The sequence below is a fragment of the Chinchilla lanigera genome, unplaced genomic scaffold (assembly GCF_000276665.1).
Source record: "Chinchilla lanigera isolate Chin_1 unplaced genomic scaffold, ChiLan1.0 scaffold00032, whole genome shotgun sequence".
Classification (NCBI taxonomy): domain Eukaryota; kingdom Metazoa; phylum Chordata; class Mammalia; order Rodentia; family Chinchillidae; genus Chinchilla; species Chinchilla lanigera.
Window position 1 is genome coordinate 11,398,955 of NW_004955433.1, and position 14,437 is coordinate 11,413,391.

The window sequence follows — 14,437 nt, forward strand, 5'->3', positions numbered from 1 at the left end:
AACATATGATCAAAACATGTAATGCCCAACTTTCTAATTAAAGTCATTTCAGTCTGAGTCATTTAAAAGAAACATGATGACTGGGCTACCTTGGGTTAAATTTCATTAATCTTGGTGTCGTTAGCCTATTTTCTTTGGGCTTTTCACTTCATTGAGGCTATTGGCCTTGACCTTTCAAATGCTTATGTCATTTCCCAAGAGAGACCTGTACTACAGCAGACACTTGTTACTGTTGCTATTTAAACAAATACCTGGGGGTCACTGTTGAGTGAAAATCAACAGTCGAAGTGATAAGAGAATGTAAAATAATTTTCAATTCTTTTCTTAATTCTTCATTTTAGAAATTGTTTTTAACTCCATGTATTTTTAATTCTCCCCTTCTATCTATCTTCAGATGGGACTGTTATCCCCCGCTTGCTATCTCCTCCTTTACCAACCGGCACATATATAGAGAAGGTAGTTATTAGCTGGCATTTAAAGAGATTCGTACAGAATGTAAAACACTAACCAGGGTATGGATGAAAATATTTAACTATTTAATTCAATAGTGAATTTGGGCTTCAGATGACCCTATGCTTTACATCAATTTACTGCTTTCCTTGTCTCAGTTCTTCAAAGAAAGTATTGCTTAATATAAATTCTGTTCATCTGGAATGTTTTGGAGTTCACTAATTCCAGAACCTATGTTAATTATGCAGTGCCAATAAATAGGAACTCTCTCATGGCACATTACTGTGGAACCACAGTCATTGTTGAAACAACTATGGACATTAAGAATCTTAAGTACTGTCAAACTGAATTGCTAAGGTTTAAAATAAACACACTGTTAATGGATATCACAGATACTCACACAATTTCTGATAATAGTGATGACTAACCAAACCAAACCAAATCAAATAAAACCTAATCCATATCAAAGAGAGATTTAACAGCATGGTCATGACCAATTCATAATTCTGGCCTAATTCTAATATTTTATAAATTCTTAGAGTTGAAGATACATGAAAATATAGTAAAATCTTCCATGGTATAAGCCCTTACTGACTCAGAGAAAAGGAATTAAAAATAAAATTCATGGAAAGAAATTATTTATGATAAGTGTTTATTAAGACAAACATATTTATAAAAAGTCTAAGTGGTTAATTGTTTCTCCAGCAATAAAGTTATTAATAAAAATATATGAAGACAAATTACATATATTTGAGAATTTTAAAAAGCAATCTTTAAAAATTACTTTTAGTGTTAAGACTACTGTTTTACTTCAACATACAACCAAAACAATATCCTAATATATTTTGCATCTAAGTGTCATAATAGAACAACACAGTACCTCTTGAAGCTGAATAAATTTTCCTTCCATTACTGAAAGAGCATTGCTTTTTTCCACCAGTTGTTTATGAAGCCTAATCATTTCTACATTGTCTCGAATATTTGACCTTCAAAATTTAAGAAAAGGCATAAAAAAGTATGTTGAAAGAAAAAAGCTGACTGGAATCACACTGTTTTAATTAATGTTACTTAAAAAATTTATACATTTGCATATCAGGCACCGTTTTTAGATTATTTAAAAATGAACCAATAACATTTGTGAACTCTCATAAACAAACTCAGAATTTGAAAGGAGGCCCCAAAATTGATGACGATGTCACTTGTGTAACAACTGATAATATGGATTTAAAATCATTTGAGTGCCCTGAAAGATTAGTCTTTAGCATAGCAACAGTTCCACCACCACACTTGATGTTTATTTTAAGAAGCACTATCATGCTACTTTTCCCTAAAGGAAAAATATGCAATACTGGCATTCATCTTCATACCAATCCCTCAGAGCAAATGGTATCATAAGATTACCATTTATTGGAGTTTCCTCTTAGAGTTTAAACTTTTCAAAATATTTCCAAGAAAAGTGACTTAGCATTTTATACTAATAATGCCCAAAGCTGGCATTTAAATATGTTGCAGATGTGCCTTTAGCTGTAAGAGATTACTTGATGTCCACAGGGTATATAGAAACCCTATATGCTGCAATACTATTTTGTGTTTTTTCCTACTGAGATTAAAGCAAATGTAGAATTTAATAGGAAGATTTTGTTAAAGGTTAATCATAGATCTAAATGAATACCTGTTTGAAAAGGTATTTATTTTCCTGACAGAAAACGGTTTCTTAATTTAATGTGTTTTACATTTAAAATATTTTTAAAATTATGAAGCTTGCTTTTAGACTCCATTTTTGAAAGAAAAATCAATGTAACATTTTTAAATTCAGAAAATTACTTCAGTATTAAAGTAAGTGATTTTACTTTTAAAACTTATCTAGTATACACATCTTGGAAAAATTGTTACAATGCCCTACTGAAACCAGAAAATGGACTACAAAGCTCACACATCTGTAAACCAGCTGAAGACTTGAAATACTTAATTTTCCTCTTTGATATTTGAAAGTTCATTGTATTTTGGCATTGGACAGTTAGTTGTCCTCACAGAGGAGATAAACAAGTCCAAGAGTCTGGATCTTGCCCAGGGTAGAGTCTTAACACAATGTTAGAATAATTATGAGTCTAAACCATGTTATCTAGCAGTTCTGGGTGCATATTTGACCATATGCTCACTGTTATTCCCCTCCATATTGCCTTTATTCACCAATATATACATACATATTTATAACATGAAGAAAATTTTAAATAAAATATAAAGACAGCACTCATCTTTTTCATATTTAGAAGCCAAAATATAATTTACCTGTTTTCCCTCGAATTACTTGGTTCAATAGTGAATAGCATTTATTGATGTGGAAATATAGAATATGTTTCAAATAATTTAAAGTCTTTCCTTATATTTTCTGTTGTTGCTGATTTTTTTCCTGGTAGTGTTGGGGATTGAAAACCCAGGGCCTTATGCATTCTAGGTAATGTTTCTGATATTTTACTTTAAAACAGATTAATCCTTCCAAGAAAAATCATATATATTTGAAAAATAACTATTGCATAATATTAGGAACAATTAAAATTTCAATTCATTCTTCCACATAAGATCATAGACAGATTTTAATTTTCAATTTTCTTCATAAGGCAAAAGAAAACAAGCATATTTCAAAAAATTTTCAGTTGTTTAATTGGTAGATGCTTTTGGGACTATTTTCCTAACCTCTCTGGAGTTTAGACTCATTATAATATTGGCAAGAAAAGTTGCAGAACATTTTATACTAATGATGCCTAACAGTGGACATAAATAGTATTTAGAAAACAGTAGTAATGTGGTACTTATGAAAAGAGAAGGATAACTTGTTAAGCTAAAAGTGCTAATCAGAGATATATAAAATACATATATGTTCAAATCAGTAATGTGATTAATGGGGTCTGGCCTCTAAGAAGATGAACAATCAAATCATCTCAAACCTGACAATCCTTCAATGTTGTTACACAAATGAAAAATGAGAAAAGAATAACGGTACAAATGATAAAGAAAGCAGGAAGCAGATGTCACAAAAAGATGACAGGAAGTATGAGATGGATGACAGGAAAGCAGGAGCTGGAGTCACTGCTAAGTGGCCAGTTATAGATTTTGATGCCTGTTGAGCAAGGCCTCAGTCTGGCCTCCTCTGAAGAGGAGATACAGGGCTATTATGGGCAGTATTTTAAGTGACCTGCATGTAATATTTTTAACTGTTCTTCCACACACTTTGATAGGAACACCAAATATTCAGGATGATGACATTCTAACAGCAGGAACAATGCAAAGGCAGATGAACTCTATGACAGTCATGCACGGCTTTGTACATGCTGCACTACACACAGTGAAACGATCTGCAGACAGTTATCAAACACAGTAATTAAGTGCATTGAAAAAACGAATTTCTCCCAATTTTCAAGAAGGGTTTTGAAAAAAAAACCATAAATGATTAAGGTAGAAAATGCAGTTTCTTTTCTTTCTCTTTTTCATTCTTCTTTATTCCTTTTACAGACATATGATTCATAATTATGCTCAATTCTTCTCATATTATGAGAAGAGCTGTTGGCCCATCTCTAGATTTAAAACAAACTGAAATAAATTAGATTTTATGTTGAAAAAAAGTAATCCAACTCAAAATACTGTGTGCCAAGTTTCTTTCATATAATTTGAAACAGTCAAGCAATAAACTCAGAAAAAGGAATTTCTAATGGAAGCCTTGAAAACACTTGACTCCAGCTTTGCTACTGGGTGCCATAATAAATCCAGAAACTTAAAACCTCAGATACACTGGAGAAGGAAAAATTTTCAGTGGAGCTATGTAATGTATCGTCTAATATGAAAGTTTAAGCAGCAAAAATCTTGCCTTCAGTGAAAGTTTCATATGTTGCACTCCCCAGGCACTCAATTCCCCTCCTCCACCCCTACCAATCTTTCAGTCTTTGCTACAGTAAAGAGTATGACAGTTAAAACCAAAAAAAGCCTCTTGATGTTTTTGAGACTAAAATGTTACAGTATTTAATACCATTTAGACAAGCAGGGTCTAAAACACAAGCTAGGCTATAAGATTCTGGGAAGTATTTAGGTCAAATATTTATGAGATAGAATACAGAGGATCTTTTTGAGCAACAGTTCTAGGTTAAACTAAATCTGGGTGATAAAGCTATAAACAACATCAGGGTTAAAAAATTAGCTTTCATTTTTTTCAAACAGGGGTTGACCAAGAATACTTTTGAAAGAAGTTTAGGTCAGTCACAGTTCTTATTAGAGATACATGCATAACATCCCTTGCAAAGGTATTAATATGAATAGGACCACAGAAGGCTGACACGAAAATGAGTGGAACAGGCTTCACTAAGATAGCCAAGGAGTTTATTTGAAAGGTAATGGTTTTACTCAAAACTGTTACTTGAGGTCATGGGTTAAAGTAAGTCTTCCTGATTTAGACTAGGGAAAAATTTGTCCGTGTATGTTTATTTGCCTCAGGATTATAGCTTTACACTGCCACCACTCACAGGAATGGAGGGCACACATCTATTGGGCTCTCTATATGCATATGAAAATGGAGAGGACATTCCCGAAGATGAGCTTGGGATAGGAGTAATCCAAATCCTTCCTTATTTCTTAAGATGAACACGTGTACAATCAAGTTCAATGGATTTCAGCTACAGATTTATAGTAACAGGAATGGGAATCTGCAGCTATTAGTTAAAATTTAAAAAAGACCAATGGGAAATGTAGATCAACCAGCAATTTAGTTGCAAAAGTGGACTAAAGGATTATGCCAATCCAGTGCAGTAACACAGGTTATTTCATATTAACAGATGGAATGACTGGCATGATTTAGATTTTTGATGACTACAAAATGAAAAATTAATTAAGATTACTGAGTAGGCAAAATCTTTCAGAAACACCGGGTTCTCGTAGATAGAAGTTGACTGTTGTTTACAGAGTGGAGAACCATTCACCCACGTCAATATACTCATTGTACAGTTCAGGTTGCTAACTGAGCTTCACAGAATAAAGAATTTGACTAGAGTACTTAAGTGGTGGTGACAACACTCAAATCTAGCTTTAAGAACTAAATCTTTCTCATTCTTTTTTAAGTGGCTTTCTTCTTCTAAGATGTTCTAAGTTCTAACATTCCTTCCACAGACATATATGCAACAACAAACTATTTACTCTGAATTGCAACAATTTTTGCAGCTTATATAAAATGTTGGGATCTGGATGTGGTGGCGCACACCTGGAATCCCAGCACCCAGGAGACTGAGGCAGGAAGATCATTGTGAGTTTGAGGCCACCCTAGGCTATAAAGTGAGCTAAGAGTAGCCTGAACTGCATAGTGAGACCCTGTCTCAAAAGGTCCACCGCCCCCCCAGCCAAAATGGGGAAAATAGATCAAGCTGCCCTCTAGAAAAACCTTAGATTTTATTAATAATAAAAAAATGTGGATAAAATCAATGGTATTGTGGTACAATAGTTATCAATGGACAAATTCTAAGATACTCAAAACAACAGTCAGAGTTTGGTAGTAATTTTTTTTTTAAATGACAGATCACCCCTCTGTGTAATAATGTTTGCATGCTTATCCCTCGCCCCAGTTATCCTTACATCAGAGAACCAGATGTGCCCTCTAAATTAGAGGGCTGGGCAATCAGGCAAATCCAAATTGAGGGGCATTCTGCAAACAACTGTCAGTGTACTGGAAAAGAATAGGGAACCACTGTAGAATAAAGCAGTAGTAAAAGACCTGACAATTTAATGTGACACATGACCCTCAGTGGATTCTAAAGTAAAACAAAAAGATATTAGTAAAAGAAAAAAAACTGCTATAAACGACATTTTTCAAACAATAGGGGAAATTTGGATATAGACTGTGTATTAGACCATGTTACTGTACCATTCATTGTTAAATGATCTTGATAGCTGTTATGAAAGAGGACGTCCTTGTTCCTTGAAGATACTCATAATGTACAGAGGGTGAAGTAATACATGTGCTTAAATGGGAGAGGGAGAATGGAAGGGAAGAAGAGAGGGGGACCAAGAGGAAGATGAAAGAGACGAGAGGAGGGTAAAGGTAAGAGAGGAGAGCAGAGAGGAGGAAGAGGAGGGGAGGAGAGGAAGAAGGGTTAGTGCATAAGCATGCATAATACAGACACAGGCTGCCGTGCCGCACACAGCTATGCTAAGGGGACATAGGGCACGTGAGTGCTCCCTCTACTATTTTTTCTACTTTTCTGTAGGTTTGATCTTTTCCAAAATGAAAAGCCAAGGAAGAACTTAGAGTGCAAGGAAGTAATCCTGTTTCTGTGCAAAGGGGAAACACTGCGCCCCTCAAGCCAAGCTGTTTCTTATAACGCATGGCTGCAAGAGGCCTCTGAGTTGTAAGGTTTGACAGTTCTCTGTCTGCCAAGAAGAAAAGGGCAAGTCGGAGTGTCTGAAATATATATGGGTTAAATTTCCTCCATGGGGACATTACGGCACTTACATGATTTTTAATTAAGAAGGTAAACATTCTAACATTTATTTCAAAAAACACTTGCAGAAACATTAAAGTTTCACATTTGGTAAGAGTATAAATATTTTTGGAGTTGAAAAAGTCAATAAAAGGTAAAATCATTCTGATTTTAATGTTCATGTACATGTGTTCACTGGTTACTGCTTTGCATTTAATTTAAGACAGCCTTTTTAATAAGCAGAAAATGTGTATTTTTATATTGTTTAAATTTTAATATGGATTTTTGTTCAAAACAACACAGACATTCAGGCTACTTGTAAATGATACAAGATTTTTTGCTAATGAGGCATTATGTAGAACATATGCAAAAATCACAACTCAGTCTTCCAAAATAGACCACAACAACAGGAAAAAACATGATTTTAATAAAAAAGAGCAGCACTGGGCTTTTACTTCAAAGCAATTAAGGGCTTTGGATAACCAAAAGTTTATGTCAAGCTGATGCCAAACCAAACTGGTCTATTAAACACATACTATGAAGACTTTCTGTAATATTCTATGAAAAGGCTCTCTGCCATAAATATCAAGCACCGCCACTCTGAAGATTACAACTATGTTAGGTTCATGTTTGAGAACAAGGGGTCCAACATCCAGATCAGACTTCTAGAATTTCAAATCTGAAATAATGTATCCGTGAAAGAGAAGTTTAAATATGTTTTCCATTTTGTGATTTTTCTCTACAGTAAATTAGACCAAGTTTTATATTCTCCCCAACATTTTTTTCAAGTTTTCCATTAGTCTCAAAAAATTGCTGTTATACATAAAATTTTGAACTACGTGTAAACATATTTTTAAAAAAGACTTAAAGGCTTTATTGTAAGTTGTTTCTTCAATTTCAAAAAATAATATGCTTTTCACTATAGGTATCCTTACTCCTAAGCAAGTAACATGTAAATTTTTACTTTTATAAAATCCGTGATTTACTTCTTTGGCCTATGTAACAAAAGTTTGCCTACCTATACTACTAATTTGTTTGTGCTTCTAATTCTTGATGTCACAGAAAGACTGTTTTTTTCTTTGTTTGTGTATGTGGAAATATAGCTCCCTGAGGAAGGCCTTAGTTTAGTTTCTAAGGTTAAATCCTTCTATAGTATATGATGGCCTCTCTTACTGGCAATATTTATTTATTGAATAATAATAAAGACACGTGAAGTACGTGTCCTTGTCTATCCCTCTATTTCTGTTGTTGCTGTAGTCCTAGGATTGAAAGACTTTTAGATCTCCTTTTCAACTAACAGTAACTGTAGCTCCAAAATAATCGTGTCCATCTTGGACAGCAAACAGTTAACATACACAGTGTATCTTACTGTCTGGGAATTTGAGAAATATAATAGGGAAAGCAGTCCCTGATAATCAAATGGTTGGATAAAGCTGATAGGGATGAGCCCCAACTTGAGTTTGGCCTATGTGAATCTTTATGTTTAGATAAGGTCTTAAATATGGCTGTTGGCAATTAGACTAAGACCACCACGTTCAGTGTTGGAGTTTGGTCCTCTGGCACTGTTCCTCACAAGGAACCATTTCTTGATTTTCTAAGAAGGCTGAGTCTAAATCACTTCTTCCTAAGGGAACATGGTTAACTCCTAAGTATTTGAGCTGGTTTAAAGCCAGATTTCAAACTAAATCCCTTTATTTCACTATAATTCTCAAAAATATTCATGTTTCTTTTACCCTGTACCTTTTAGGGCATATAATATTATTACATACTATATGAGAATTTCCTTATGTAATTAGTTTTTATGCATACCTTTTTAGAAATGGGTATTAGAGGTTATACTAATCTTTTAAGTCTTTTACACATAATGATTTTCATATTTTTTAGCCCACCTTTTTAAAAAAAGAAGTCTCAGATTATGTATCTTTTCTTAGCTTCTGCATATATTATCATGTAAAGTTAGTTTGTTTTGAGAGGGTTAACCTCTGAATCTGAACAGCTAGGAAACCTTACTTGGTCTTTCTATATAAGATCTTGGCTACATATGCATAATAAAATTGGAAAGGGGGGAAATAAGTAAAGGAACTATATCTGATTTAAAAAAACTGAGTAATGCAAGGGGCAAGAGATACAATAACCAAATGCAATATGTAGGCCTTATCTGGATTATTATTTGGACTCCTAAAAACTATCATCAGGAAAATTTGAATATAAACTGGTTATTAGATGATATCAAAGAATAGGCATTAATTTTGTTAAGTGTTACAGTGGCATAGTTGTTATGTTAAAAAAATTCCTTATCAGACAGATTCACTCTGAAGTATTTATGAGTGACAGGCTATCTGGCTGGGGCTAATTACTGTAATTCAAGAGAACAAGGGTGAAGAGATAGATGAATTAAGATTGGTAAGGTGTTATTAATTATTAAAGCTAGAAGATGGGTGTATTGTTTAATATATATTACTTTCTCTGCTTTTGGGTATGCTAGGTTCAAAACAGGAAAAAAACAGGGATAGAAAGGGAAAAAGGGATGTGACTCAGGGGGCAAGCACATGCCTAAAATGCATGAGGCCAAGTTCAATCCCTAGCACTGGAAAAAAGAAAGGAATGAAGGAGGAATAAACAAATACATTAATAACAAAAAACATAAAACAAAGAGAAGACAGGAATAAGCAATAAAGGAAAGAAGAGAATTCAAGAAAGAATATGGTAAAAAGATGGTCTTGATGAAAATATGTCCAAGCACAAAGCAAATGCATGGGAATCAGGAACCAAAACAGGAAAAAAAGGGTATGAATGAAAAATATTATATTTTATAAAATACAAAAGATGCAAAGGTGGCAAGGAAGCTACTGATAGATTTTACCATAACCCACAACAATGATGTATTTCAGTGCACATTTTGAGTATCAGGAGACATAGCATCTTTTTGGGACCACAAACTGCAACTATATTATACAATTTACTACTTCTTAAGATTGAAAAAACATACATAAGGTTGCCTTATACAGACAGCAGGCCAAGAGCTGAGTTCTTGGTAACCATACTTCTCTCAGTAGCTATAATAAATTGGTATCAACTTCCTGTAATCATGGCAAATTGGGCAAATAACAGAAGAAACAAGGTGTTTCCAGCCGTCAAAAGCTGCTTAAAAACTCATTTTGAGGGCAGGTCAGAGAAAACTGCCTCATATAGGAGTTGTTAATAGCAGCAGGTTTCAAGCAGGCCTATATGAAGAATGTTAAAGAAAATCATCATTTTTAAATAGACTAGATAAACTTCTCTTTTTATGGAACATGATCAATTTTAAACTAGCTTTGACCTTATCAAAGTGACTGTTCTAACATACCTTTGATCTGTAGCTTGTTGTTCTCGAATGTGAAGGAGAGATAACTCAATTTCATTTTCTTTTCTCTTCAACTGAGTTTTCAGGACATCAGCTACTTGCTCTAACTCTTCTATCTGTGCTCTCTGTGACTGAATAACATTTTCTCTGAAATAAAGAGCCTTTATAAGAACTTGTAGTTTGAGCAAATATTTGTGGTACTTAAGATCAGTGCAAAGACAGTTCTTCATAATAAAAAGCAAGCAAAAACTCAAAACTTCAGCTATTAACTGTCCCTGCACATAGTGAAATAGCACCTACAGTGAAACAGTACCAGCTTGAATTTGACAATTTGGAAATACATATGGAACAATTCAAGATATTACTTTTACAAGATAATTCACTAGGCAATAGATTGGTCTTTGGTTCAATTCAGTGGAGTGGATATTGATCACCTAACTGTGTACTCTGCAATCTGGTCTTCAGATAATGCATATGCCTTTGTTCTCATACAGTATATGCACATCTGCCTATAATACCCAAATTAACACTTCAGAGGGAGAAGGCAGGAAATCTGCAAACATAATTTACTGATCTCTGGCATGCATTTATCTCTTCTATGTCTGGCAGTAGCCCAGTGCCATGAGCCTCAGGAAATTGGTACGAACCCTGGTTTTCAGCTGATTATCAGGTAAAAAGATTATGTCTAGTCTTTTATTTTCTCACAAACTAATCATTACTGTAACTGTTATTTATTTATTTATTTATTTTTATTGAGACAGAGTCTTGCTATACTGTTCAGGCTGGCCTTGAGCTCACTTTGTAGCCCAGGCTGGCCTCAAACTTGCAATGATCCTCCTCCCTCAGCCTTCCAAGTGCTGGGATTACAGGTATGCGCCACCACGTCCGGCTTGTAACTGATATCTAAAACATCACAAAAGAAACATTTTGAGTCCATCTTATTCTAAACCAACTATCTGGGGCTGGGAATTTAGCTCAGCGGCAAAGCGCCTGCCTGGCAAGTGCAAGGTCATGAGTTTGATTCCTGGTACTGGAAAAACAAAAACAAAAGCAAAAACAAAACTATTGTATGACACTCTTTGTGTCATGTTCTTTTTCCTCATTAAGTGTTACTGCTTTGTGATGATCCAAGTGAAGGTCTATAGATAAGGTAGAACCTTAACTTTTTGTGACTCACAGACCCTGAAACTACAAGGCTTTGATTAACTGCAAAAGAAAGCCAAATGTTACAGAAGTAACTTTTTTGAAACCATGATGTCATGAAGAATGCAGTACTGTAGAATCATGGGGAAACAAAATCTGAAATCTATATGCATCTGATAAGCCACTTGTTCTTTTTTAAAACTACGAAAAGGGCTAATTGATTCAGAGTCTTTAAAAAGCAATTACCTGTAATTTTCTGGGAATGAAAATGTTACTTCTAAAGCTTATACTATGCTAAATAATTTGATTTTATGTCATTTCTTTGGGGTAAAACTATAATAAAGAGGACAAGTCTATAAACCCTTCCATCTATGCGATGGGATAAGTTATTCACTTCCTTTATTTCACTGAAAACATGTCATGTAATACCTGTTATTATCCCACAGGACCAGCTCTGTATTTTAGTGAAGCAAATTATTTATACATGGTTCAATTTTGTTTACAATGAAGGAAACAGAGGGATTAAAACAAGACATGATCAATAAACAAAGTTCTAAAATGACCATGAAAAGGAATACATACAAATTTCTTATTTCTCCTTTGGCTTCTTCAAGTAAACTACTTCCATATTTTGTAAGGATGGGTTGTGCAGTTTCTGCTACATCTACATCTTGGAATCTTATACCTAAAGATAAAGTAATAAAATATGATTACACAACTCAAGTTAGAAAAGATCCTTGATTTGCTATCTCAGGGATATTTATAATACAATAAAATTTCTTAACAAGTACTAAGACATACGCGTTCTGTAGTACAGAGAATTAGAAATACACTGCTACCAGGAACATTAGGTCTTAGTCATCAGTAGGCATCAAATAAAATGCAGCAACACATATTACCCATGTTACAAATTCTACAGAAACCAAATTTCCTAGAAATAATTGGATTCAGCTCAAGACTTAGAATTTCTGCAGCAATTCTGAAAGAAGCACAATCTTTAATACAGGCCTTTACAATGTAAACTGAGGTACAATGAACAAAGTGTTCAAAACCTTGATTTAGTGTTTCTGATAATTTTTAAATTTTACAATGAATTATTCATATTCCTTGACCTTACATACGTAAGTCAAAATGTTTCCTGTACTTTGTTACTCCACCTCAGTGATAAAATCTATATTTAACCAAATGTGAATCAAGAGAATTCCTTTAAATAAAACAGTTCCCTGCTGAGATTAAAATATAATTTTTATTATAAAAATAGTGGATGTACTGGCATGGTGGCATCCACCTACAGTCCTTGCTTTTTGGATGGTGGAAGCAGGAGGACTGCTTGAGCCCAGGAATTTGAAGCTAGGCAATACAATGAAACCCTATCTCTTAACAAAAAAATCTATATGCGATTTTATAATGATAGCCTCACTGTTAAGAATGAAACATACTTTTAATTTATGTAATCTACATCTGTAGAAAATTTGAATTCTTAGAGTTTAAGGTAAACTATGATTTTTTGTTTTTTTTTTTGGTCTTTTTGAGACAGGGTCTCACTATGCAGTTCAGGCTGGCCTTGAGCTATGTAGCCTAGGCTGGTCTCGAACTCGCAATGATCCTCCCGCTTCACCTTCCCAAGTGCTGGGATTATAGGCGTGTGCCACCACGCCCGGCCATGACATATTTTTAAATGGAGAATAGCTCAAGAAAGTATAGAATAGATTCTTTTTCTTGTATCATACAAGACATAAAGTTTTGAGGTACATATTGTTAAAAATAACTATAATTAGATTAACAGAACTACTTCTTACTCTTTCCATTATGTTTAATATCTACTTCTATAGCCTGCATTAAAGGATAGAAAAGGCTCTGCCTAAAATATTCAAAGAGTTCACGGTCGAATTTGCCAGTTATATTGTTCTGGAAGTAATGCTAATTCTTAAGCTTTTTTCTACTTCAATCATGGGAAAATCCAATAGGAGCAGAATTAAAAAATACTCAATACATATCTTAAAATCTAGTCTTATAGTGATTTGCTAACGGTTATATTTTAAAGCATACACACTTTTCAAAGGTCTTTGTTCCACTGGGTTTTTGTGGTACCGGGAATCAATCTCAGGACCTTGCACTTGCCAGGCAGGCAGTGTGCCACTGAGCTATATCCCTGGTCCCTCCATTGGTCCTTAACAACAGACACTTTCTATTGTAACACTGGTCACACCTCAGCCAGTGCTTTCTATTCTTTATCCCACAGAACAGAGAAATGACAGTGTCTGTACCACAGCTTGTGGGTAAAGCCTGCCTGTGGCTGGAGAGGGTCTGGAGTCCTCACCAAGCTCCTTCAGGCTGAGAAGTTTAGCCTAAGGTCCAGCCTCAAGGGAAGTTCTGAAGAGTCTACTATGATTACTTGGGTATCATCTTTGGTAATCTTGCTCAGATGTACTCACAAAGACATTAAGAAAGTTTTCAGCACCGTTTAGCTTTCTGAAACTTCCATGTCCTGGATCATAAGAAGTGTAAATGGTATGAATCACTACGAGCATGACAGTAAGGAGAAATTTAACTTTGTAGTCACTTTAAAAATTATTTTAATTTTTATTTTGATAGAGGGTCTCACTAAGTTGCCCAGGCTCTGCTCAAACTTGTGATTCTTCTGCCTCAGCCTCCAAGAATGCTTGGAGGACAGGCATGCACCATTATACCTAGCCATGTAGTCATATGTTTAAAGACTGCTGCCTTGTGCCTTTTCAACTATAGGGAGAAACTTCTATAGATATCTTCTACTTACACAGCAATCTGTACACTAGGTTAACTTGCCATTTTAGTCTAAAGTTTAGGTATTATTTTTATTCAGTGTAAAAGACTTTGCAGACCTCAGTGATCAACTTGTCCACTTACATTCTCAGATGGCAAAACTAAGGTTCAGAGAGGATAACTGTTTTAGTGAAGTCAAAATGTATTATGGAGGGGTCTGGGGATTTAGCTCAGCGGCAAAAGCGCCTGCCTGGCAAGCGCAAAGTCGTGAGTTCGGTTCCCGGTACCGGAGAAAAACCAAAAA

At 34.6% G+C, this 14,437-nt stretch overlaps 1 protein-coding gene across 4 annotated transcripts in view; it reads right to left on the minus strand.

Moving 5' to 3' along the window:
- The window catches only part of Rpgrip1l (RPGRIP1-like), a 102,478-nt gene that overhangs the window by 77,451 nt on the left and 10,590 nt on the right, over nt 1–14,437 (minus strand). For all 4 annotated transcript variants that reach the window (XM_005388309.2, XM_005388310.2, XM_013516223.1 and 1 more), the window contains exons 5-7: nt 11,974–12,076; nt 10,252–10,395; nt 1,331–1,436 (exon numbers count right to left, since the gene is read on the minus strand). In XM_005388309.2, the coding sequence (XP_005388366.1) occupies nt 1,331–1,436; nt 10,252–10,395; nt 11,974–12,076 (353 nt within the window). The remainder of the gene's footprint in view (nt 1–1,330; nt 1,437–10,251; nt 10,396–11,973; nt 12,077–14,437) is intronic.